The sequence below is a fragment of the Hylobates moloch genome, unplaced genomic scaffold, assembly GCF_009828535.3.
Source record: "Hylobates moloch isolate HMO894 unplaced genomic scaffold, HMol_V3 SCAFFOLD_1, whole genome shotgun sequence".
In the NCBI taxonomy this organism is placed as follows: domain Eukaryota; kingdom Metazoa; phylum Chordata; class Mammalia; order Primates; family Hylobatidae; genus Hylobates; species Hylobates moloch.
The window spans coordinates 124,082,432-124,109,779 of NW_026652276.1; the positions used below are offsets into that span (position 1 = coordinate 124,082,432).

Genomic DNA, 27,348 nt, shown 5'->3' on the forward strand with positions numbered 1-27,348 from the left:
TGGAGGGAGCAAGTTACACAGAGGCCCCATGAGAGACTCCAGGATCCATTGAACACAGAGCCACCACTGCAGGCCAGATGGCCTGACACTTGTGGGCACGCTGACCTCCCTGTCTCCACACAGTCACCTCATCGGGTAGATGGTGCCCCATCTCAGAGATAGCTGGCCAAGGCTCAGGTGGTGGGGATCACAACCTTTCATGCCCAGCCAAGGCTGCCCCAAGAACATGGAGTAGACTCAGATTCTGTCCCCTACACTGTGCCCCCAACGGGGTCAGGCTCAGGCCACCCACCCAGACCTCCGGTCCAGTGGCATCCACCATGCAGGTCCCCAGTGCCAGAACCTGCCTGCCTGGGCATTGAAGGGGAGCTGGGCCTCTAAAGGCAGAGGAACTACCAGGGTCGTGCCTGCCTCCACTCACAGGGGTCCTGGGATTCAGCAAGAAGACACTGTATCCAACAGCCCACATGCAAAAGACGCAGGTCCACAGAACTGGAGCCTGGACAAGGGCCTGGCCAGAGGCCTGGAGATAAAGCCCCTCCGCCTGCTCTAGGGACCCCCCCAGGACCAGCATCTGCCCCCAGCCAGACCTGACCAGGGCCTCTCGGACCCCAGAAAACCCAGGCAGGGGTCCTAGCAAGCCCAAGGCAGTTGCAAAGGGAAAACAGAAGAGAGAGAAATCCCTGTCATCCTCAAACCGATGGGTCAGGGGTGGGAAGTGCCCAAGGGGCTGCGAGTAGCTAGGCAAGTCCTTCCTCCTGTCAGGCCCCTCTCTTATTGCAACACTCTCTGAGCACCCTGAGGGCTGACATTCTGGGATTCTGGAACCTCAGCTGTTCCCTATCTGTACAATATGTACAGGGAACTCATCAGTCCCAAGAGATGCACCATCTCTCTGAATAACATGAAACAAAACAAGAAATTCCAGAAGTAAGGTAACTTTACTCAGATAAAACACAGATGGTAGCAGATAAAGGCCACAAGCTCATGGGATGCCATTCCAGAGGGCTCCTCACCCACAGAGGGGCCCCTGTAGGAAGGAGGCCCAGGCCCCATCCGCGCAGCAAGCCCAGGTGAGGGGCTCTAACACACCCCCACTCCAGCCTCTCGTCATGGACACAGCCCATAGTGGGCACAGCATCGTGATGGAATGGACTCTGCAGGCCATGCATGGCTCCTGGGAACCCCCAGCCCCTCCCTTCTCCTCCCAGCCTTTCCAGCTGTCTTCCCACCAGGAGGGCTCGGAGGTCACAGCATGGAACGTCTTCCAAGAGCCCCTGCCTGTCTTTCTGCCTGGATGTAGGCAGGAGCTGGGGCTGGTGCAGGAGCCAGGGCAGGAACCAGAGATGGGGTCAAGCCAGGAGTCCTAGTCCAAGCAGGGCCTAGACTGCGGCTAAGGCTAGGCTGGATTCTGTGCTAAGAAATAGCATAGACACCTCCGGGCAGAGGCTCCGGCCCAGCCTGCGGAGCACAGGATGCAGCAGGTGATTTCTGTGCCCAGCACACAAGCTCTGGCCTTATCACATTTTCCTCCACTGGCCCTAGAACGAGCAAAGAGCTTGGGCGGATAGCCTGAGCCTCAGCCAGGGAGCAGGCTGGCCTCAAGGGAGCAGGTCAGCCCAGGAAGGGAGGGTTCTGCCCATGACCAGGTGGGGTGTGGCCACAGTAGCTGGAGATTGGCAGCACCCACCCGCTCTCCCATCCCCAGGGAACTTTCTTCCAGCTTGCCAGGTGTGACCCACTCCATCTCACCCGGACCCTCACAGCAGCGTGTCGGTGCGTTTGCTGCGCCACACCACCAGGCCAGCCATGGCGACAGTCAGAACGACGGGTATAACGATCAGCGGGATGAGAACTTCATCTGGGGGGTCCTCCAAGTGGACCCTGTCCACGGTGCAGTTGGAGAAGAACTGCCTGTGGATGCCAGTGATGAAGCCCTGGGCCAGGGGGTTGGGCCAGTAGCAGCCCACGATGTTGGCCTCCATCTCGGTGCAGTTGGTGAAACTCTCGTAGTACCTGCAAAAGCAGAGGAGGTGAAAGCCAGGCTCTCGCCATCTCCCCTCACACCTACCCTGACCTGAGGCCAGGAAGATGGGTGGGGTGGTTTGGGTACAGTCCCATTTGGCCACCTACTCACAGCCCAGCCTTGGAAAATCCCCATTCTGGCCACAGGGTCATCTGTGCCCATGACCCACTCCCTGTGTCCCCTGCCCACATTTGCATCACAATGACCATGACTTGCTGCCTTTGAGGCCATGAGCTCCCAGGATCCAGGGTCTCAGCCCAGCTTCCCTGGACCTCCAAGCACTACACAGGTCTGCCCAGAGTACACACCAAGCCATGCTTCTGCAGGGCCAAAGGGTGCCTGGATCACGGCCACTTGAACCTGCAAAGCCTTCATCATCCAAGATACCCTAAGAGCCCGAGAGGAGGGTCTCTCTGAGGCCAGGGGCCAGCCACCTCCTAATCAAGTCAGCCTGCCCTCATGTGCCAGGTGGTGGCCAAGTGAGAGTCAGACCTGTGAGCCCCAGTCCCTGCCTCTTCATCTCCTACTCAGAAGTTGCCTCCTTTGGCCCCATCTAGCAGGACATGTGGAGCCTCCTCCTGTGGGGCCCCCTGTCCATGAGATTAAAGATGGGAAGGGCACTCAGCAAACCACCCATGATGCTCCATGCCCGCCAAGCACAGGCTCTGGACAGTCCTCATGCTGACCAAGGGCTACAGCCACCAAGACCCAGAGGTCAATTCAGCATAACGGACTTCCCAGCCACCACCTGGTCCAATGGGCAGCCTGTGGAGGTGATGACCTCCCTGTCATTGGGGTCTGCAAGGCCTAGAGTGGCAGCCACTCATTCAGGATGTTCTAGACAAAGCTAGATGGACTCCTGCCCAGATGCCACCCCCTCTGTGCAGGGCTAGCACTTCCCCACGTCTGTGCTGCATGAGGACAGATGCAGGAGTGTGAAGGGTCCTGCCTTGGCTTCTCCATGGGAAAGTAGCCCATCTCCTCCTTCCTGCGCTGTCCCAGGAGGGAGCCACTGATCTGGCCCATCCACAGGAAAGAGCTGCTTCCTGCATGGAACATCATCTGGGTGTAGATTTCCCAAAGCATCAGAAAGGGGTAGGAAACAGGGACTCTGACCTACTCCACCCAGGGTTCTCCTGGTCTCCCAACCCCATGCCCCAGGAAGGGTCTGGGATGCCCAGGTACAGTCACTCAGCCCAGTTCCTGACTGATCCAAGGCTGGCTCTCAGCACCTTGAAATGTAGGTCAGACACACACCTGTGCCTTTCCAGGTAGTGTCAGCAGAGAACAGCCAGAGCAAAAGGAACAGCCTCGAATCCAAGTACAGAGCTGTTGGCTCTCCTGGGCCTCAGCCACAATGCAGTGCCTGAGACATGCCCAGGCATTAGAGACACCTCAACAGCTAGGTCCATGGACAAACCCTCATCTCCCCTGACCTGCTTCTCCCACAGGGCCTCAGATTCAGTGGCCTGCTGTCCACCCCAACCCCCCGCCAGCTGATCCAGGAGCTGGGGAGCCGTCTAACAACACTGCAACAGCCTTCACCTTCAGAAGTTCCCAGCATCTATGTGTGTGATGAGAATCACATGCGGTAACCTCTGTGTCTCCAGTCATTCCACTGAACTGCTACCCAGGAATGCCACCCCCAACAACCATCCCCAGGGCTGAGATGAGTCAGACAGACCCTGGAGAAGACCCTCTGTGGACAGTGGGTCTACAGGGCAAGAGGAGTGATGTGCAGCCCCAGAACCGTCCCAAGAGGAGGTGAGGCAGGGCTGAAAGCCCCACTCCCGGCCAAAGCTAGGCCACATGGAGAAGCCCACGGAGCAGAGGTAATCCCAGAAGACAGCATGGACAGTGGCTTCAGGCTCAGGTTGCAGAGCCAACGTGGCAGGGCCTCTCCAACTCCAGCTCAGCCACTCACCATCTTTGTGATATGGGCCATGTCATTTATCCTCCCTGGACCTCAGTTTCCTCATCTGTAAGTGGGTTTAATAACACTTATCCAATCAGGTGGTTGAGAGAACCAAATGAGTTGAGGTCCATGTGGCCCAGCAAGTGCCTGGCACAGCGTAGGTCATGGAGTGAGCCCACCCCAGCTGTTAGGTTTGGGGCAGAGCTGAGCACAGCACCCATCTCTGTGGATCCACAAAATCTACATTTTTGTCACATATCTAGAGAGGTCCACATTCAGTGCTTCTCTAGAAAACCGGGAACTACTTATGATTTATTCATCCCCTGGATAATCTGGGGCCTCCCCACTCCTCCTTCAGTCAGGCTCCCCAGAGCACTCTCCCTAAAAAAGATGCACCACAACCCAGGATGGGAAGGAGAGGAGCCCAGCAGGCTGGAAGCCGGGCAAACCCCCAGTCAGACTCCCTCTCCCCCCACCCACCTCTGGGGTGTTTGCCCACCTTGCTTTGTTTCACCACCTGAGTGTGTGTTCCCAGGCAATATAGTGTTGCATTTGGAAATCCCATAGCAATGCTCCTTAACTGGGAGCAGAAGGAGCCCATTGCTGCTGTTGGAGGGAGGTTCCCAGGAGAGGACACACTTTGGTTGCCCCGAGGGGCAATGAGACCCCTCCCCAGGGAAGGCCACAGGCAGGCCATGGGCGAGTTTGGGGAATAGGGTCTTCCCAGCCATGACTCCTGATGGGGCCGTCATGTGGACCAGTCCTATTGAGGGGAGCAAGCCACCTCTCCTCTAAGCTCACCAAGGCCCACCCTGCTTCAGTGGGGACCAAAGCAGAACGAACATTCAGGGGAAAGAGAGGGGTGTCCTTTGTTCTCGACTGAGCTGGGCTGCAGGGCTTGGGCAGGCAGTCGCCATGTCAGATAAGCATCAGGTGACCTCCACGTGGGCCAGGCTGCCTCCACCCAGGGCGTGCTGCCACACTGGGGCACCACCCTCCCTGGGGCTTCCCTCTCCTGCCTTGGCTCTGCTCCCCAAGTCTCACAGCTTCCTTTGTCGTGGTTTGCTCCACACCTTGGCGCACAGCCACCAGAGCTTGAGAAAGGTACGTGGGAATAAGATGCTGGAGGTGCCACATGTCTGACAGTATTTTCGTTTCTCCCTAATTAGTGGACAAATTGGCGGGAAATAGCACACTAGCTGAGAAATCACAGTCCAAAATCCTCAGGTCATTGCATCCCACAGTCCTCGGTTTCCAGGACTGCGGTGGGGGAGCCTGAAGGCCTCTGATCCCTTCATCTCCAACCTGGAGCTCATTTTTTTCCTCCTTCTGGATAGCTGTAGAAGTTTTCCTTTGTTTCCACAGCTCTGATATTCCAGGGTCCATATGGGACATTTTCCTCCCTTCTGCCAGTACTGGGCAAGCCCTCACCAGCTGCAAGCTCATGCCCTCAGCCCCTGGTGAGAGCCCTTTATCCCTCCATTCTCCTGTTCTCTTTCTAGAATTCCTATCTTGGTGTTATGCCTGGACTGACCACTGACCTCCTAATCATCTTCTCTCTATCTCTCCTATTCCTGGGAGATTTCCTCAACATCTCCCTTCCAACCTTTCTATTCCATTTCACTTCTATCGTGTCCTCCATTTCTAAAGCTCTTTCTTTGTTCTCACTGATCACATGAGAGATAGTTGTTTGCCCTCTGAAGATATCAGTCGTGACGTTTGGAGTTTTCTTCTTGGTGCATGGCCCCCGGGGTTGCTTGATTCCATCTCTCTGGTCTCTGTCCTTCAGGGTCAGAGCCTTAGATCAGATTTCCAGGGACCCTGCTTGGACACTCGTGACTGGGAGTGGGGACTGAGAGCTGATGAGACACTGGGACCCTGCAGAAGAGCTCGTCCCCAGAGCTTACAGGGGTTGGAGGGCGTCACTGCTTCTAGGCCCTTCCTCTTGGCTGGTCTCACTCCTCAGAAAGGACAGCTCCAATCCTACCCTAGACCACTCTCCTGGACCCAGTGGCAAAAGATAATGCATATCAGCCGCTTTCTCCAGCCTCCCTCTCTGGGACACTGTGCCACGTTCTCAGTTACGTGGGGAGGCCCAGAAACCCTGGTGTCACCAGCTCCAAGAATACACCTCTAGTGTCCAGCTGGGGTGGAGGAGGGCTCTGGACACCTCACTGCTAATCAGCCACTCTTGCCCCTCTCTTGGGAGCTGGTGCTACCGGCCGGGTCTCGGGAGGCCTCCACAATGTTAACCTGGCTGTTCCCAGCTCCCCTTTTCCAGCATCAGGTCTGACTTCACGAAGGGCACTCAGTCAGTGGCTCTTGCCCACTCACTCGCTGACTCCTAAATGCCCACTGGGTTGCCTCCACTCCTGTCCTCCCAAACCAGGGCTGGACGTCTCTATTTAGTCTATTTACCGAGGCTTTAGCAGGTTACAGAGAGGAGCGAGACCAGAAGCTATGAAGCTATGACCTCCTCTTCCCTGACTCCACCGCCACCCGTGGGTCCATTCCAGGCCTGTGTCCAGGCTCACTAAGGACCAGGAGGAGCCTGCAAAACCCTTTCCTGAATCCCAGCACCCCTTCCCAGCAGACTCAGAATTCCATTCCACTTGGTTCAGCAAGCAGTTCCCCCACACAGTGGGGCTGCAGATGTGACAGCCTCAAGGAGCCCCCATCTGCTGGGCCACCAGAATGGCCAGGGCCAGGGAGGCTTCCTGGGGCAGGGCCATGGTCAGTGTCTCTACAGAAGGCAGGGGCTGGGGTGCTAACATGCCAAAGCATGAGGCCAGCACATTTTGGGTCTGGCAGCAGCCACCAGGGGGTGGCACAAGACTGCAAAGCCAGAGGTGGAGTGGGGTGGGGCAGAGGACTGTGAAGCCATGAGCGATTTCCAAGGAGGTAAGGAGATAAAAAACCTAAGAAGCTTCTAGAACAAAGGGCCCTCCCTTCACCACAAGGTGTGGTCCACAATTACACCTGGTATAAACCAATGGAACCCAATTCCTCTCAGTCCTCTGACCACTGAGGACAGACCCAGCCATGACTGGTGCTATAAGAAAGACACACATGACAATGTCCACCCAGCTCTAGCTGTTAAGGAGAGGCGGAGCACCCTCCAGGCAAGGCATCCCCCAGGCCAGGGCACCCCCTGGGGTAGGGCAGCACCCGCCCCTGGGAGAGTGCACCCCCCAGGCCAGGCCACCCACAAACTGGACACTCCCCGGGCAGGGGACCTCCAGGCAGAGCACCCTGCAGACAGGGCACCCCCAGGCCAGGGAACCCCCGAACTGGACACTCCCAGGGCAGGGCACTAATCTGGATCAGGAGGAAAAGCAGGCATGGGGAAGATTCCCAAATAACAGAGGAGAGGGAGAAGCAGAGGCACAGTGTAGAATTGCTAGAACATCAGAGTGAGGATGCGGAATGGGGGATAGGAAGCTGGGAACCCGCTGTGGGTATGGGGAGCACAAATGCCGTGGGCAGGGGCGGGGCATGGGCAGGGCTGTGAGTGATGTGCCAGTGGGATATGGGTGGGGTGGCCAGAGCCAAGAGCAGAGTATGAATAGGAGCGTGGTTTGGGCCCTGGGCAAAGTGCGGGGCAGCACATAAAAGGGCTGTGGGCGGCCTACGGTGGGTTGTGGGTGGGGCATGGGTGAGGCCTTGGGTAGAGTGCGGTCAGGCTGTGGTCAGGCAGTGGTTGGGCAGTGGGCAGCGCTGTGGTCAGAGCAAATCCCATGCCCAGCAGTGGCACTCACACGATGAACTCGGACAGGTTGCACCACTTCCAGACGTCCACCTTGCCCATCATGTCTGCGAAAGCCTTGCCACACAGGGGCAGCCTCTCCAACATGCCTGTCTCGTTGCAGCCGCCGGCTCTGGGACATCCACCTGGAGAGGGGACAGCCATAAGAATTCCACTGCAGTTCACACTGGGGGTGCCAGAACAGGGGAGGCCCGAGGGGCCATAACTTGAGTACTCACTAGCAAGGCTCCGTTTGCAAGCCTGAGACCTTTCCAGCGGAGTCCTTCACCCTCCACCCTGACCTACCTGTCAGTGCAGAAAGGAGGCTCCACACCGGTACCTGTCCCCAAGACAGGACAAGTCCACCTTTTCACTTCACCGCCTCACAGGCAGTGACACAGGGAGGGATCAAGCAGTGAGACCCTGGGCCAAACTCCTTGGGAGGTGGTGAGAGGGTGTCAGGCAGATCAGGGCTGGTAAAGAGGCTCCAGTTCCAGCTTAGGAGTCCCAGGGCCTGGGAACATCCTGAGGACTCTAAGACCTGGGGACCATCCCATTGCCTGCAGGGGTGGCAGAGGAGGGCTCCAGGCCAGAGGAGGGCACCACCCCCTCCGGGTCAAAGCCCCCCTCCGATTCTGGGAAACCAGGGGCTGAGGCCACTGCAGGGACTCATGTTCCCAGCAATGGGAATGAGTCCTTTGGACTTTCTCGGGGTCTGACACAAGCTGCTTGTCCCAGGATTTCCCCACTGCCCTTCCCAACCTCTGCCCACCAAAACATTCCCTCCCCTTCCTCCTCACGCCTTTGCTCCACACATTTCCCCATGGAGAACATCCTCCCTCCCACTGAGCAATGCCCCCTGTCCTTCAGGGCCTGTCTCCACGGTCATCCCATTTCCAGATGACAGGACCTCCCTGCTCCTAAACTTCCCTCACCTGACCTCTGCTTTGGTGCTCATCATATACTCAAGACAGAGCCCAGGCATATGTGTCTGGTGTGTGTGTGTGTGTGTGTGTGTGTGTGTGCACAGCCCTGCTGTCTGTGTCTTGGTGTGTGTGTATGTGTGTGTGTAGGTACACAGCCCTGCCATCTACATCTTAGTGTGTATGTGTATGTATACATGTGCATGTGTGTACACAGCCCTGTCATCTGTGTTCCAGTGACCGGTGCTGGGCTAGAGGAAATACCACGAAGAAGCAGATAAGAAAATGGTTCCAGATTGACATAGGACAGACCTGGCTCACACCCATACTTCACTGGTTACCAGCTCAACCTCAGTTTCCCCATCTGCAAGATGAGGGATACAGGCCCCACCTCACAAGGAGGTTGAGCTGGCTAACTTAGGTCTGAAATGCTCAGTGCCACCTCTAGGAATGTATCATTCATTCATTCCCTCAGTAAGTCTTGGCTGAATGACAGGGAAAGCAGTGAGCATTTCAGAGTCTGATCTTCTTCTGTGTGCGGCTCACCCTGGGCACTGAGCAAGTGCTGAATAAGTCACTTTAATATGGAAATGGCACATTTAGACAGGACCACCTTCTGGTGCGATGACCTGCTCCACCAGACCACAGCATCCCAGACACTCCTCAAGAGGCATAGCCTGCTTAATCCTAACATTAGGGAAGACCCTGGGAGCCCCTTGGTTGAACAAGGGCCTGATGCCAGCAAAAGTGAGTGGCTTGCCTGAGGCCAAAGGAAGGCTGGAGGGGTCCAGATCCCAGGGTTAAGAGAACTGGCATGCTCAGCCCACCCCACCCCCCTGCAGCAGGACACCTGGAGCACATACGGAGGACAAGGGTTAACTGGAACCCCACAGAGGAGAACACAAAAGGGCTTGCCAGCTGTTCAGTGTCGTGGGTTCCCAGACTCAAGGCCTCTTCTTCCCTTTGTGACTGCCCAAATCTATACCTCAGTGCTGACAGCACTGAGAAGGGCCCTTGGGGGTCACAGCTGGTAAAGTTGGACAGGGGACTCGCAGGTCCCAGCAGGTGGTCTGAGAAGCCTGTGTAGGCACTCGCATCTCCCCTTCTGTCCATGCAAGCTTCCCCAGGACCCAGGGCATCTTGAGGCCCCAGGGAACCCTGGGGATGGGAAGCACACAGGCTGTGGCTCAGTGGTCGGCCTGCTGCCATGTGTAAGCAGATGGCAAGGACACAGGCTGGGTGAAGTCACCACCATAGCCCCTGGACACAGTGTCAGTGACTGGCTCTCCCAGAACAGGTGTTTCAGGGCCTTCTGGCCACTCTGCATGGTTTCCAGCAACTGGAATGTCCCTGACCCCCATGTTCGCTTGTCTCATCAGCACAGCTGCAGGCCTGGCTTCTCTGAAAGGCCACACATCCCACTTAGGGCCCCAACCCCTGAGTGAGCCTCTGGGGTGCTCACCTCTCTTCACAGAAAAGCCATGTGCTCATTCTGTGTCTGTCCCATCCCCGCATGTAGCACAGGTCCCCCACATGGTCCCACAGGGCCTGCACATGGAGATGGTGGCTCAGTACCCACTGTCACCCCAGTGAAATTTATCCAAAGATTTAGCAAAACATGCTGGACCACCACTATCATGTGTTGCGGACTGTGTTGGATCCTTGGACAAGGGGAGATGGAGAGGGTGTGGTTCCTGTCTTCAGAGGACCTGCCATCTGGGGTCCAGGGGGCAAGAGGAAGACACAGGGATCTCAGTCCAACTAGGGGAGTGATTGAAGATAGAGCATATAATAGATGGGGCAGAACCCAGGACAGAGTGTCAGGAAGTCTCAGCAAGATGCACAGGCCATATAGGGGCTGCGCATACAGGCAGCCACAGACAGAAGGAGACCTGAGCTCCGATGTCAGTGGTGGGAAGGGGGCATGACCAGGGCTGCATCAGGACCACTGAAGGGGATGGTGCAGTGGCTATAGGGGGCTAAAAAATGCACAGGCCCCATTGGGATCACCTAAGAGGACTTGAGCTGCCCGGGTAGCAGGAGGAGCGTGGAGCAAGATGGGTCCAGGTGCCCAAAGCAACATGGCTTCAGCAAATACCAGTCAATGGCCCAGAGATGGGCCAAGAACAGCAGCCAGTGTGGGGACAGTGGCCAGCCGCACACGTGAGGGCTTGCTGAGGCCATGGGAGTCAGGAGGTCTCTGAGGACCCAGCCTGTAATTTCCCTGGCCCCTAGGCCCCTGTCATCTGTCCCAGGCTTCACAGCGGCCCCCAAGGGCACTATAACACCCACTACACAGATGGAGAGGCTGATGCCCAGAAAGATTAAGTGTCTCCCAGGGTCACACAGCTTTGGGGTAGTCATCTGTGCATGCCGGGCCTGCTGTCTTCACCCACAGTACTCAAGACCCTCCTGGCTCACTCCTCCAGCCAAAGCACAGTGCTCCCCATCCCGTCTGCTCTCACTGGGCCTTGTCCATTTCCTCAGCTGGGAGTGCCCACTCCCATCTCCCTAGGAGGAAATCCACAGCCCCCACCAACACCCCCACCTCACCCCTCTCCTTGGCGACTGGGCCCCACTGCGCCCCTGCTGTTGAGGCTCTGCTATGTGTGTCTGTCCTCCTCCCAGCTCAAGCCTGGTGTCAGGAGGTCCACGGCAGCATTTGTGCCATGAATGCGAGGACCCCAGGATGGTAGCAGTTGAAGAAGTGTGAGCTGTGGGCAAAGTTGCTGACAGTCCCCAAGGGAAAGCAGGTGCCCTGGACAATCAGCTCTGCTCCTTGTGGTCCTCCCCACACTATCAGAAGTGGCAGAAGCCTACAGAGGCTACAGGGAAAGCTACAGGTTTCCCCCAGTGGGCAGTCAGCTCCATGCTGGGGTTTCCTCCATTTCCCAAAGTCCATCAGGGCTCACTGGGCACTGGGTAACTTGGATGTAAAAACCACTGCCCACCACCTCCTGCTCAGCTGTCCACAGACACAGCTGGGACCTTCACAGGGAGAAGCCCACTTGGTCCCCACAACCACCTCAAGGCACGTGTCCTTCCTTACATAAAAGCAGTATTAGAGAGGCCACATCCTTCACCCAAAATCCCAGTTTGTTAGCAGCAGCCTGGACAATAGCCCAGGGTCCTGACACCTGGGCACCACCCACAGCTTCTGATGGACACCGCCTGCAGCTATAGTGTGGATTTTGTAAAAGCCTTATACAAGCCTCACTATATCCTTGTAGAGAAGATAAGCAGACATACTTCCATGTCCAGTCATATGGCAGATGTCTGGACAAACTTTCTACTGAAAACAACTGAAAGCCTGGATAAAATATAAACCATACATTTACAAAATCATCAAGAAGCTGACGAGATGGCAAGAAATTATCAAGCTAAAGACTAGACGGAGTGGAACCCAGAGGGCCATGGATTTGTTGCCCTGGAGGCGTCTTCCCAGCCTGGAAAACTGGGGGCGGATAAAGGCCAAGATGACAAGTCTAATGAAAGGCCCCATAAACTGACAATCAGAGGTAGGTGAACCAGAAATAACTCTTCACCCTCGTCCAAGTAGGAGGAATGGGACCAGCCACTGAGCAGGGAGGGGGACCCCTCTCTGAGAGGTCATAAGCACAAGCTGACCTTCTTGTGGATTCACAGCCCAAATTCACACGACCTGGATGGACCCAGGGAAACCCCAAGTTTAAACTGATCATCATGGACAGGCCCCCGCAGGAGCAAATAAACCCAAACCCTCTCTAGAGGGAGGCACCATCATTGCAGCCCTCAGAAAGCTGCCATAATTAACTTCCCAAGGAAAATGAGCAGCTCACAATCAAAAATCAACTAAGTATAACCTCAATAGAACGACCCAACAAGGTGAAACCCTGTCTCTACTAAAAATACAAAAATTAGCCAGTAGAGGAGGCATGCACCTGTGGTCCCAGCTACTCGGGAAGCTGAGGTATGAGAATCGCTTGAACCAAGGAGGCAGAGGTTGCAGTGAGCCAAGATCGTGCCACTGCACTCTAGCCTGGGTGACAGAGTTAGACTCTGTCGAAAGAAAAGAAAAGAAACCCAACAAGGGGATACAGCCTTCGGGGATGGTGGTGTGAGAAGCTCATCCTAAGGGCACACATCAAATGAAGAAGGTTATTCAAGAAAATCTACCACATATCAGGAAGAATAGTGAGAATCTGTGACATTTGAGCTACAACCTGCTCTCACTCCACACCCCAGCTCTGGTTGTAGAGCCTCTCTCTACTCCAGCGGGTGCAACCACAAGTGGAGGTTCTCTCTACCCCAGCTCCCAGTCCTGGGCTACAGTTTCATCCTGGGACAAGCAGGCATGTCCCTCCCAGCTCCATGTTGTAGGAGGTCTCTTCATTTTGGGCAGATGAGGCCTAGAGGACTGAGGCTCGCTGCCCCTCCCAGTCCCCACTTCTAAGGTGGAGGTTCTGCGCCAGGCATGGCAGGCCAAGAGTACTGGGGCCCCAACCACCCCACCCCAGCTCACGGGTAGGATGGAGGCTCCACACTGGGAGGAGCAAAGCCAAAATCAGGTACTACAGTCTCCCTCATGGGTGCCTGCTTGTGGGGCAGAGATGTCATTCTGGTAGAAGCAGGCCACTGTCCTATCTCCAAGTCCAATGCAGTGCCAGGTCCTGCACAGGGGAAGAGGCAGGCTGTAAGAAGAGACAGATATTTCCATAGCTCTTGCAGAAGGGACTGACTATATTTGGAACAGGACAGAAGTCCATGCCTGAGGGTGTTATCAAAAACAATGGAGGCAGGCGTGGCATCCCACACCTGTAATCCCATCACTTTGGGAGGCTGAGGTGGAAGGATTGCTCAAACCCAGGAGTTTGAGGCTACAGTGAGCCATGATCATGCCACTGCACTACAGCCTGGGTGACAGAGCAAGACCTTGTCTCAAAAAATAATAACAATAAATAAAATAATTTTTTATTAGACTAAAATAATTTTTAAAAAAAAATCAAAAAAGACATGAGACTTTATTAAAGCCTGAATAGATTTTAAAGGATTATATAAATGTCCTCTGACCACAGTGGAATAAAATTAGAAATCAAACATAGGGCTGAGCATGGTGGCTCACACCTGTAATCCCAGCACTTTCGGAGGCTGAGGTGGGCAGGTCACCTGAGATCCAGAGTTCGAGACCAACCTGGACAACATGGCAAAACCCCATCTCTACTAAAAATACAAACATTAGCAGGGCACGGTGGTGCACACCTGTAGACCCAGCTACTCAGGAGGCTGAGGCAGGAGAATCGCTTGAACCCAGGAGGCAGAGGTTGCAGTGAGCCGAGATCACACCATTGTACTCCAGCCTGGGCAACAGAGTGAAACTCTGTCTCAAAAAAAAAAAAAAAGAAAGAAGGAAATCAAAGATGGAAAGAATTTGGGGAAATTCACAAATATGTAGAAAATAAACAACATTCCTAAATAACCAATGGGCCAAAGAAAATTTCACAAGGGAAATTAGATATGGTTTTGAGATGAATAAAAATAAAAGACACAACATACCAAAACTTAGAGGGATGCGGCTAAAACAGTACTTAGAGAAAAATTTTTAGTTGTAAAAACTTATATTTAAAAAAAAAAAAGCTGGACATGGTCACTCACTCTTAGAATCCCAGGTGGGATGGCTTGTGGCTGGAAGTTCCTGACCAGCCTGGGCACCATTGCGAAACCTTCATCTCTACAAAATAAAATTTTTTTAATTAGCCAGGCATAGTGGCACACCTGCAGTCCCAGCCAACAGGGAGACTGAGGTGGGAGGATCACCTGAGCCTAAGAGTTCAAGGCTGCAATGAGCCATGATCACACCATTGCACTCCAGCCTGGGTGACAGAGCAAGACTCTGTCTCTAAAAAAATAAATAAATAAAATAAGGCCGGGCGCAGAGGCTCACGCCTGTAACCCCAGCACTTTGGGAGGCTGAGGCGGGCAGATCATGAGGTCAGGAGATCGAGATCATCCTGGCTAACACAGTGAAACCCCATCTCTAGTAAAAATACAAAAAATTAGCCAAGCGTGGTGGCATGCACCTGTAGTCCTAGCTACTCAAGAGGCTGAGGCAGGAGAATCGCTTGAACCCAGGAGGCAGAGGTTGCAGTGAGCCGAGATTGTGCCATTGCACTCCAGCTTAGGTGACAGAGCAAGACTCTGTCTCAAAAATAAATAAATAAAAAATAAAATAAAATAAAAAGAATAAAGAAGAAAGATCTCAAATCAATTACCTAGCCTTCCACCCTAAGGCACCAGGCAAAGAAGATCAAACTAAGCTTAAAGACAGCAGAAGAAAGGAAGAAATTAAGATTAGAGGAGAAATTAATGAACTACAAAGTAGAAAAAAATCAACAAAACCAAAAGCTCATTAAAAACATAAAAAAGCTTTTAAAAGATCAACAAATTGACAAATCTTTAACTAGACTTACCAGGAAGAAAGAGAGAGACTCAAATTACTAAATCAGGGATGAAAGAGGAGACATCACTACATCACTACCTGTGTTAGAGAAATAAAAAAGATTATATGCAAATACTATTAACTGCTATATGCCAACAAATTAGATAATGTCAATAAAACGGACAAATTCCTAGTAAGACATTGTTATGGAATGAATTGTGTCTCCCCTAAAAAAGATATACTGAAGTCCTAACCCCTAGTACACCTCAGATTCTGACCTTACTTGGAAATAGGGTCTCAACAGAGGTAATCAAATTAAAACTAGGTCATTTGGGTAGACCTAATCCAACATGACTGGTATATTCTTATAAAAAGGAGAAATATGGACACAGAAAAAGACACACACAGAAAGAAGATGACGTGAAGACATTCAGGGAGAAGACAACAGTGTGAAGATGGAGGCAGAGATGAGAGTGATGCTACTACAAGCCAAGGAACGCCTGGGGCCACCAGAAGTTCGGGAAAGCCTGGAAAGGACTGCCCAGCACCTGGGTTCTTCTGGCCTCCAGAACAGGTTTTAAGTCACCCAGATTATGGTACTTTGTTACAACCTAGGAAACTATTAAAGACATAAACTACTGAAATTGGTTCAAGAAGACATCAAAAATCTGAATAGGTCTATACTAAGTAAAGAGATTGAATTCTTAATTTTAAAATTTCTCCCAAAGATAATCCCAGGTATAGATGGCTTCTCTGGCAAATTCTACCAAACACTGAAAGAAGAATTAACAGAAATCATTCACAAACTCTTCCAGAAAATAGAACAAGCAGCACTTCCCCATCTTCCAACTCATTCTCTGAAGCCAGTATAATCTTGACAGCAAAACCAAAAACATCATAAGAAAAGAAATCTATAGGCCAATATTGCTTCTGAATATATATGTAAAAACCTTCAATACTAGCAAACTTAATCCAGCAACATATAAAAAGGATTATACACCATGACCAAGAAGGTTTTATCTCAGGAATGCAAGGGTGGTTCAACATAAGAACGTCAATTCATGTAATATATCACATTAATAAATGAAGGGGGGGAACCACATGATCATCTCAATTGATGCAGAAAAAGCATTTGACAAAATCCAATGTCTTTTCATGATTAAAAAACACTCAATATATTAGGAATGGAATGGAATGGAATTTCCTCAACATGATAATGACCATATATGAAATGCCCAGAGTTAACATAACCAATGATGAAAGACAAAGCTATCCTTTAAGATCAGGAACAAAACAAGGATGCCTGGTTTCACCACTTCTATTCAACATAAGTACTGGAAGTTCTAGCCAGAGCAATTAAGCAAGAAGTGAAATAAAAGGCATCCAAGTCAGATAGGAAGAAGTAAAACTATCTCTATTCACAGATGACACGATTTTATATGTAGAAAATCTAAAAGAATCAACATACAGACACACACACACAGAGAGAGACTGTTACAGGTAATAAACTAACTCAGCAAAGTTGCAGGGTACAAAATTAACCCAAAAAAAAAGTTGTATTTCTGTGCACTAGCAATGAATAATCCAAAAAGGAAACAAAGAAAACAATTCCAATTCCAATACAATCAAAAACAATAAAATTCTTAGTAACAAGTATAATTAAAAAGTACAAAACTTGTACTCCGAAAAGTATAAAACATTGTTGAAAGAATTTTTTTTTTTTCCTTTTTTGGAAACAGAGTCTCACTCTGTCACCCAAGCTAGAGTACAGTGGCGCCATTTCGGCTCACTGGAACCTCTGCCTCCCAGGTTCGAGGGATTCTCATGCCTCACTCAGCCTCCTGAGTAGTTGGGATTACAGGCACCTGCCACCATGCCCAGCTAATTTTTTGTCTTTTTAGTAGAGACAGGGTTTCACCATGTAGGCCAGGCTGGTCTCGAACTCCTGACCTCAGGTGATCCACCAGCCTCGGCCTCCCAAAGTGCTGGGATTACAGGCATGAACCACCATGCCAGGCCTATTGAAAGAAATTTTAAAAGACCTACATAAATAGAAAGACATCCTATGTTAACACATTGGAACACTTAATTGTTAAGATATCAGTACTACCTAAAGTGATATACAAACTCAATGCGATCCCTATCAAAATCGCAGCTGGCCCATTGCAGTAATTGATGAGCTGATCCTAAAGTTTCTATGGAAAAGCAAGGGACACAAAATAGCCAAAACAATCATGAGAAAGAACAAAGTTGGCCAGGCGCTGTGGCTCACGCCTGTAATCCCAGCACTTTGGGAGGCCAAGGCGGGTGGATCACCTGAGGTCGGGAGTTGGAGACCAGCCTGATCAACAGGGTGAAACCCCGTCTCTACTAAAAATACAAAATTAGCCGGGCATGGTGGTGCATGCCTGTAATCCCAGCTACTCGGGAGGTTGAGGCAGGAGAATCGCTTGAACCTGGGAGGCGGAGGTTGCGGTGAGCCGAGATCTCGCCATTGCACTCCAGCCTGCGCAACAAGAGTGAAACTCCGTCTCAAAAAAAAAAAAGAACAAAGTTGTAGGACTCACACATCCCAATCTTACAACTTACAACGTGGCAACAGTAATCAAGATAGCATGGTACTGGCATAAGTTTAGATAAATAGACCAATGGAATAGAATTCAGGGTCCAGGAATACACCCTCACGCTTATGATAAATTGATTTTCTACAAAAGTACCAAGACAATTCACCAGAGAAAGAATACTCTTTTCAACAAATGGTACTGGGACAACTGGATATACACTTGCAAAAGAATAGTCGGACCCTTCTCACCTCATACACGAAAATTAACTCAAAATGGATCACAGGCCGGGTGCCGTGGCTCACGCCTGTAATCCCAGCACTTTGGGAGGCCGTGGCAGGCGGATCACGAGGTCAGGAGATCGAGACCTTCCTGGCTAACACGGTGAAACCCCGTCTCTACTAAAAGTACAAAAAATTAGCCGGGCGTGGTAGCGGGCACCTGTAGTCCCAGCTACTCGGGAGGCTGAGGCAGGAGAATGGCGTGAACCCAGGAGGCAGAGCTTGCAGTGAGCCGAGATCCGTACCACTGCACTCCAGCCTGGGCAACAATGCAAGACTCTGTCTCAAAAAAAAAAAAAATGGAACACAGACCTACATTATCCCTTTATTATAAAACTAAATTAGCTTTATTATAAAGCTAAATTATGAAACTCTTAGATTACCCAGCTATTGGGGAGGCTGAGGCACAAGAATCGCTTGAACCTGGGAGGCCAAGGTTGCAGTGAGCTGAGATTGTGCCACTGCACTCCAGTCTGGGCAACAAAGCAAGCCTCTGTCTCAAAAAATAAATAAATAAAAATATAAATAAATAAAACTTTAAGAAAAATACAGGAGAAAATCTTTGTGCCCTTGTGTGAGAAAAAGCCTTCTTATACATGACACCAAAAACCCAAGAAACAAAAGAAAAATAGATAAACTAGACACATCAAATTTTAAAACTTCTGTACTTCAAAGGATAGCATCAAGAGAGTGAAAAGACAACCCACAGAGTGAAAGAAAATATATGCAAGACGTATATCTAATAAAAGACTTGTATCCAGGTTACACAAAGAATTCTTACAACTCCATAATAAAGGGAAAAACCAATTAAAAATGGGCAAAGGATATGAATAGTCATTTCTACAAAAATATATATAAATGATCAATAAGCACATGAAAAGACAATCAACATCATCAACCATCAGGGAAATGCAAATCAAACCACAATCAGATACCACTCACACCCACCAGAATGGCTATCATCAAAAAGGCAGTCAGACGTGATAGCACACACTTGTAACCCCACACATTTGGGAGGTTGAAGTGGGAGGATGGCTTGAGGAGTCTGGGGTTGCAGTGAGCTATGATTGCACCACTGCACTCCAGACTGGGCAACAGAATGAGACCCTGTCTCGAAAAAAAAAAAAAAAAGTGTTAGTGAGGACATGCAGAAATTGGAACCTTTATATACTACTGCTGATTGGAATGTAAAATGAAGCAGCCACGTTGGAAACTAGTCTAGCAGTTTCTCAAAATGTTAAACATAGAGTTACCATATGACTACACAGTTCCACTCCTAAATTTATACCGCACATGTTCACACACAAATTTTTACAAGAAGGTTCATAAAGGCATTATTCATAATAGCCAAAAGACAAAACACTGTCCATCAGCTGATGAATGGCTAGAATGTGGTATATCCATGCAATAGAATATTATTTGTACATAAAAGAGTGAAGTGCTAAAACATACCACTATATGAATGAACCTTAAAAACATTCTGCTGTGAGAGAAGCCAGTCACAAAATCTCACATATTATATGATGCCATTTACACTAAATGTGCAGAATAAGCAAATCTAGAGACAGAAAACATATTAGTGATTCCTTAAGGCTAAGGGGGTTGGAGGAAATAGGGAGTGACTGCTAATGGGTAGGAGGTTTATTTTTGTGGTGACAACAACGTTCCATAATTGATTATGGTGATGGTTGCAAAATTCTAGGAATGTACTAAAAAATATTGATGTATACTTAAAATGGGTGAATTGTGTGGCGTGTGAATTATATCTCAATAATGCTGGCTTTTTAAGGCATAATAAAAACTTTTTCAAACATACAAAAGGTGAAAGGAAATATCACCTACACACCCAAACCATAAGAAATGTTTAGGAAAGCCTATCAGAAGCCAATATGGGCCTATGCAAAGGAATGGAGGACATCAGAAATTTTAACTATGTAAGTAAATATATAGAATTTTTCTCAATGTTTAAATTCTGTAAAAGATAATAATCATGTGTTGTGATATTTATAACTTTGGTTTAAGTAAAATGTATGACAGCAATGGCATAAAGTTCAGGAGAGGAGAAATGGAAGGTTCTTAGGCTATCTATGAATCAGTGTAATGTCACCTGAAGACAGATTGATAAGTTAAAGATGTATACCATAAACCCTGAACCAACCACTGGAGTAACAAAACAAAACAAAAAAAGAATTACATCCAATTAACAAGGATGGAGGAGGAGGAGAAGGGCAAGAGGAAGAAGAAATGGAGTAATAATAATAAATACTAAGTCCAAAAGAAGGCAGGAAAGGAGAAAAGGGAGGAAAAGAATTGATGGTACAATGGTAGATTTAAATCTAACCATATCAATAATCAGATTGAAAGTAAATGGTCTAAGCACTTCAACTAAGAAGCAAAGATTGTCAAATAAGAACAAAAAGTAAGGTCCAACAGTAGGCTGCCAACAGGAATCCAACTTTAAATGAAGACTCAAATAGGTTCAAAATAAAAGAGTGGGAAAAGACACATCTTGCTACCACTAATCAAAAGAAAGATGGAGTGGCTATATTAATATCAGACAAAGTATGTTTTGGAGCAAAAAATATTACTAGAGATAAAGAGGGTCTTTTCAATACAATAAAGGACTCAGTTCATCAAGATGACATAGCAATCCTAAATATGTATGCACCTAATAACAGCATCAGAACACACAAGGCAAAAACAGAACTACAAGAAGAAAATGACAAATCCACAATTTCTCAATTACAATTGGAGAATTCTTTTTTTTCTTTTTTCTTTCGAGACAAGGTCTCACTCTGTCACCGAGGCTGAAGCACAGTGGTGCGATCATGACTCACTGCAGCCTTCACTGCCTGGGCTTGAGCAATCCTCCCACCCCAGCCTCCCGAGTAGCTGGGACCACAGGCAGGTGCCACCACACTCAGCTAGTTTTTTTTGTTATTTGTAGAGACAAGATCTCATATCACCCAGGCTAGACTCCAGCGATCCTCTCGCCTTGGCCTCCCAAAGTGCTGGAATTACAGGCATGAGCCACCACACCCAGCAGATAATTGGAGAATACTCCTCTCTCAATAATTCACAGAACAAGTAGATAAACATCAGGAAGCTATTAGAAAACATGAACAGAGGAGGAACAGAGGTGTCCAGGGCACAGAGAGGAGCACAGTGGAGCTGGGTATACTGTGTGTGGAGGGGTGGGGTACACACCATTGTGGGCACAAAGGAAAGAAGAAGTGACTTTGGAAAGGTAGACCCAGGGCAAGGTTGGAGCAGGATGTACAGGTCTTCAGAGTTTATTTAAAGTCTAATAGAAAGGCAGAAGTGGGTTTTCAGCCACAGTACTCTCCCACTTAACTCAAATAGGCCCTCTGAGCTTTCACATCATGGAATCCTGGGCAAGCACCAGCCAGGACTGAAGCTGGCATCCCTTCAAGAGAAGCCTGTACCATCACTGCAGGAAGGGAAGCCCATGTCCTTCTGAAGCTTGACCGTGCCACCCTCCAGATGCCCCACTGGCATGCAGCCAGAAGGCAGAGACCTCATCCCATTTGGTTCCTGATTTGCTGTGTGACTCCAAGCAGGGCCCTTCACCTTTCTGGGCCTTTGTCTCCCCGTCTGTAAAAAAGAGTGATTCTGAATCTGTGTGTTTTCATTGGTTAATAATTGTGTACCTACAAAATCTCTGTGAAGGTTAGCCTCCATCGGGCCCCAACTTCCTATTGCCACCACTGCTGACCCCAGCCTCCAGCTTGCCCCACCCATGAGCTGCTGCTCCAGGACCCTCTGGCTGCTGGCAGCACCTGCCCCTCCTCCTCCACAATCAGACTGTCCCCCATCACCACAGCCTCCTTCCTGGACACCAGCAGCTCCCATTTCTGTGTGTCCCAAGTTGTTGACCCCAGGTTCTCTTGTAGCGCAGCTCTAGACTCTGAAGTGCTTTGAAGGAACCAATAAGCAATAAGAGACTCAAAAGTGAAGCCATTCTTCTATAAGGCTGGTAGGGACCACCATTCATGAACCCACCCAGAAAGCCCTGAGGCTTGGGGGCTCTATCCCTAGTTCCTCTGGGCACTGTCATCTTTCAGGGCAGCCACCAGAGATAGGACAGACCCAGCAGAGTCAACTGCACAATAGGCTCACCCAGGCCACAGCCCAGGCCTATTGCATGGGAGCCTCTGGGGTGTGAAACCAAGAATTCATGTTTGTTAAAACCTCCAAGTGATTTGGACGTGGGATCAAGGCTGAGACTGAGAGATGGAAAGCAACGTGTCTCCACTCAGATGTGCAGGCCATCACCTGAAGACCTCAAGCAATGTAGATTCCAGTTCAGCAGGCTTGGAGTCCAAAGCACTCATCTCTGCAAGCTCCAGGCAAGCCCCTTCTGCAGGTCCGAGGACCACACTCCAAGGAGTAAGGGCATGGGGGATGGAAGAGCAGCAAGCAGGAGCCAGAAGGCTCTAGGTGCTCACCTCGGCTTTGCCCCGACCCTGACACTCACTCACTTGCCCCTCTGAGCCTCAATGTCCCCATTCAGAAACAGAACCAGTGGCACCTACCTGGCAGACCCTTGCCCCATTTCTCTTTCCCTTCAGCCAGGCTCTCCACCTCCCTCAGTACTGACCAGTGCTCCCTGAATGCCCTGTTCTAAGTGTGGCCCAACCCACCAAGCCCTACAACAGCCAGACAGGGCAGGTACTTAAAGACTGAAACCCTGTGGCAGGGTGGGTCAGCTGCCTGCTCAATTAGACGAGTCAGGGGAGTCAAGGTTCAAAGCCAGGCCACCTGCCCACAGAGCTGTCTCCAGGTGGCATGTCACCATTGCCTCAGACTGACACCCTCACTCCAATTCCCACCCTTGGTCTGCCAAGCAGGGCTGCATCCAAGGCTCACTTCCTTGCCCTGAGGGCTCCTGGCTGGAGTGGCCCCACTTAGCCCAGGTCCCCGATCCCCACCTTCCTTTCCTTCTCTCCCAGTGGGCACTTCCAAGCCCCATGCCAAGCCTGGGCTCTGCAAAAGATTCTGGAGTACAGGTCGGCATTGATCCTGGGAAGGGCCTGAAAAACATCATGCCTCCTTCACCACCTCCCTCAGTTTAGAGATGGGGCGATGGAGGCCCAAAAGAAAGCAACTTTCCTAAGGCCTCCCTCCGCCACCCTGCTCAACTGCACCTGCCTGCAGGCGAAAAGACAGCCCTGGCATAAGTGACCAAGGGGTGCCAGCCCCAGGGACCACATGCAGCCACACGAAGACTAAGGCGGCCTGTGCACCTTCACCCTGAAGCTGCCCCTGCCTTGGACTCTGAAGGTTCACCTAGCTGCTCTCCTCATCCAGCTCCTGTCCTCAACCCTGGGTCTGGCATCATTCCCTAACAGATTCTCTCAGCACCCTTGGGTGGGTCTCCTGAGCTCTGCCCACCATCCCAATGGACACGAGCCAGGCTAGCCCCACCCTGTCCCTCCTGGCCAGTGCCCACACCTGCAGCCTGGTCCACCTGGACTCCTAGGTCTAAATCTGAACCCCTAGACCTGGACCCCTTGGCCTGGTGCCCCCTAAGCCTGCTCTGTCACCTATCAGACCACCGAGACCCAGCCCAGTTCTTCTTCCTCCTCCGCCTCCCCCTCCTTCCCCTTCTTCCTCTCTTCCTCCTTCCCCTGTCCCTCTTTACCCTCATCCCCCTCCCCTGTTTCCTCTCCTCTCCTTCCTTTCTCCTAGTCCTGGAAGTCAGAATGAATCTGAACCACTGCCTTCTCCTCCCCAGCCCATTCCTAGGAGGTGTTTGCCACAGCCAGCCCAAGTCATGGCTGTTCCTACAGCCCACCTTCCTACACAGGCCCTGTGTCTGCCACATTTTCACATTAACCATGATGCTCTGAAACACAGCTCTGGGACAAGGTCCTGATAAGTATCCGTTACCCTCAGGCAACTATTATTCTCCCTGAGCCCCTGATCTCTCTCACTGAGCCAGGCAAAGATAGCATCAATTCCCCACCACCCCCAGTGCCAGGGCATTGCCCAGCCCCTCCCCCACGGCTCTACAAATACCCACCCAGGTGGCACAGCTATCTAAAGAGGAGGGGTCCCTGACAACATGCCCCTCCCTGAATCTCTGCATGCCCCAAATCTCTACATACTCCAGAATCTCCATATGCCCCATCGCAAGGACCTGGCCCAGGCAGATTGTAAATGTGCCTTTGAGGACCACATGCCATCCTCAGGCAGGTGTTCTGGGATAACTTCTCTGTCCACGGAGGTGCTATGAGGATGCCTGTGACAGCACCAGCCCTGGGCCTGCACAAGGCAGGCACCCTGAGAAACCAAGTGCCCTCCCCAGGGAGCTCACTGCTAGTGCACATGAGGCTTGAGCGGCTCCCAGCAAAACCTGACAACCCACCCAATGTTAGAACAATGGTGTAAAGACAGATTCCTGGCAACAGCACAAAAGAGGGCCATTGCCAATCAAGCTACTGGCTGCATTAGTAAAGGACGCAGGAACTGAATCAAAATAGAAATCCATTTTGGTTGGTTTCATTGGGAAACAAAGAACATGCCGGCCTGTGTTTCTTTTGTCTCAGGGACTTCCAGACGCCACCGAGAGATGATAAACAGCCAAACAGATGCATTTCCGCAAGAAAGGGCTTTTGTGGCTAGTCATTTGGAAATGAAACACAGGCACTCTCCCTCTCCTTGACAGAAAGAGCATCGACCAGACTGGCAAGTGGCTGCCATGGGCCACGGTCAGTCGACCTTGGGAGGCTGTGGATTCTGGGCGGTTCTGCCCCTGGTCTCTATGGTTGGGCAACTTCCTCTCTACCCTCCAGACTTCTGTTTCCTTATGAAGAGTAGGTAAGAGCATGGAGGTCAGATAACCTCCAAGGAACCTCCAGGGCCAAAAATCGATGGGCCTCTTCTTGGCCAATCACCACCTTCAAGTCTTTTTTTTTTTTTTTTTTTAGGCAGTCTCGCTTTGTCACCAGGCTGGAGTACAATGGCGCGGATCTCGGCTCACTGCAATCTCCGCCTCCCAGGTTCAAGCGATTCCCCTGCCTCAGCCTCCCGAGTAGCTGAGACTACAGGTATGCCCCACCACACCCGGCTAATTTTTTGTATTTTTAGGAGAGACGGAGTTTCACCATGTTGGCCAGGATGGTCTAGATCTCCTGACCTCAAGATCTGCCTGCCTTGGCCTCCCAAAGTGCTGGGATTACAGGCGTGAGCCACCGAGCCCGGCCAGCCACCTCCAAGTCTTTAATTCACCAGAGTTACTGCTATCCAACCACGGCCTTTGGGCCCACTTGATTCAGTAGAATCAATGTGACCACAGGTAACATGGAAGCAGGACATCATTTAATGATAAAAATGGTGGTACCATGTTCATATGCTTGCACACACAGACACACACACTATGGTGCTCCATCTTTGGGTGCTGTGAGTGAGCCTCATGAGGCCCAGTGCAGTCACTGGTGGGTGCCTTCCCATACCTCCCCTTGTTTAAGCATGAACCCTTCCACCCCACAATCCCATGCCCAACACAAGGCGATACGGACTAAACTGAATGGAATCAAACTGACAGTCTCAGCAGCCCTTTACAGGTTGCTATTATTACATCTACATTGCAGCTGGGAAACTGAGGCCAGTGAGTGCCTTATGATCTTGGGATCATGCCAGGATTTTCACCCAGACCAGAAGAGTCCAGTCAAGAGCTGGGCACCACAGCAAAGCGTCCTGCTGAGTAGACACCTGCTGGACTTCGCATCCCCACAGCCCCACACAGCATCAAATGCTTTCTGGAAAAAGGCCTGGAATTCTCAAAGAAGCCCCAGAGGCCAGCACCCTCCCTGCTGGTCCTCCTGAGCCAGTCCTCACTCAAGAGGAACCCACCCAGCTCCTTCCTTCCAGACACGGCAGCATCCAGGGCAGATGTGGGCTCCAGTCCTGGATACCTCTGACACATCAGCCTGGGACCATGAGCAAGTTTTACCTCTCTCTGAATCTCACTCTGGCCAGTCGAACACTGGGAGGGTCTGCTGAGAAGCTGGGCCTGGTCCCTATTCTGACAAGGGAGCATGAACCCATGTCCCATTGGAGGGGGACAGTCAGGACCAACACAACAGGACAAAGAAGTGGCCCTCAGGAACCGGGTCCACGAGAGACAGGATTATTAAGAGGGGGGATTCTGTGCAGGCGGAAGCCTGTGGTCCTTCTCAGTTCGATACTGGAGATGGTCAGGAAAGCCTCAGCTTCTCCCAGAATGAATTCAGAGGACCTTCCTTCCACTATAGCGACCAAGATCTCCACCTAAGGGGCGCTCACTGGGATTTTGCTGAAACCCCAAATCAGCATGCTCCTGATTTCAGAAGCTGCCATGCACCTTTGCACTTCAACACAAAATCCACCACATCCTAGGCTCCAGCCCTGGAACACCAAATGCAGCCACACGTGTTCTGCATACCAAGACCTCTTCAATGGAAGGAAAATGACCACTGAGTTTGGTCCACCCTTTTCCCACCTCCCTTACCAAATCCCCAATCATCAAAACAGGCCCAACTCTGCATCTTACAGCCAGGGAAGCTGGGGACCACCAGGCCAGGGCCCTCCATCACCAGTGGCCCCCCAGAACTGGCCAGGCTCAGTCATCGCTTAGTGGACCCCAGCCCTCAGCAAGCACTCTTCCCCAACAGCCCTTACACACATTCTCTCTCTCTCTATCTTTTACTTTTTCTTGGATAATTTCTTTAGCAAGGTACTTCAAAACAAGCTTTTAGTTTAATCTATTTCCATTTTGTGAGCAATGGTTCTTCCTAGAGTCCTGATTCCTTGCCGAAGAAGGCATTAGGAGAGGATGGCTCAGAGAGTCGCCCCGCTTCCCTCTCAGCCAGTTCCAGGACACACACAGGCGTCCACACACTGAAGGGCCCTGGGAGGACCAGCTACCCAGTCCGGAGTCCACCCGCCCACACCCCTGTGAGTGGTGGGCAGGCACTCAATGCCAGGACAGGGAGCTCACTACCTTACAGACAGACCACCCTGGGGGGTAAGGAGGAAGGAGCCAGACTTGGTCCGCCTCCTCTCGCCCACCCTGAGGCGACCCCAGAACCGGGGCGTGGGGGGACATCACAACTGGGAGGAGCGGGGGCTGCCGGACCCCGCCGTCGGAAGACCCCGGAGGGGGCCCTGTGCCTCCCTTGCCCGCCAGAGTCCTTCGCCTTCAGCTTCTCTCGGGTGGAACCCTCCCGCAGATCCCGCCAGGGTCACTGTGCGCCCCTCCCGAGCTCCGGGGCAAGGGAAGGACCCCGTCGCAGGTGCGGGAAGGCGCGGGTCCACGCGGGTCCTGTGAACCCCGAGGAGTGGGGGCTCCCCGGGTGCGGGCCGACGCCCCCTTACCGCAGAGCAGCAGCAGCAGCGGGAGAAGTTGCGGGCGCCGCCGCGCTCCAGTCTCCATGGCTGGCCCGCCGCAGCTGGGTCACGCTCCGTCCCGCTGGGGG

The 27,348-nt window shown here is 51.3% G+C and overlaps 1 protein-coding gene across 2 annotated transcripts; it reads right to left on the reverse strand.

Moving 5' to 3' along the window:
* Positions 1-922: 922 nt before the first annotated feature.
* RAMP3 (receptor activity modifying protein 3) lies at positions 923-27,348 on the reverse strand. 2 transcript variants are annotated; one of them, XM_058432153.1, is made up of 4 exons: positions 27,248-27,348; positions 7,700-7,832; positions 1,753-2,016; positions 958-1,541 (listed from the first exon to the last, which is right to left on the reverse strand). In XM_058432153.1, exons 1-3 carry the CDS (start codon positions 27,303-27,305, stop codon positions 1,761-1,763), a joined length of 447 nt encoding a protein of 148 aa, XP_058288136.1. In that variant the 5' UTR covers positions 27,306-27,348; the 3' UTR covers positions 958-1,541; positions 1,753-1,760. The 2 variants fall into 2 exon arrangements, with proteins under 2 accessions (XP_032614037.1, XP_058288136.1); XM_032758146.2 differs by having other exon boundaries at positions 923-2,016.

Coding starts and splice junctions, on each gene's coding strand:
- RAMP3 (XM_032758146.2), bottom strand. CDS start 27,305: ATGGAGACTGGAGCGCGGCGGCGCCCGCAACTTCTCCCGCTGCTGCTG. Junction 7,833..27,247: donor GCTGCTGCTGCTGCTCTGCG/GTAAGGGGGCGT, acceptor TCCCCTCTCCAG/GTGGATGTCCCAGAGCCGGC. Junction 2,017..7,699: donor AACCTGTCCGAGTTCATCGT/GTGAGTGCCACT, acceptor CTGCTTTTGCAG/GTACTACGAGAGTTTCACCA.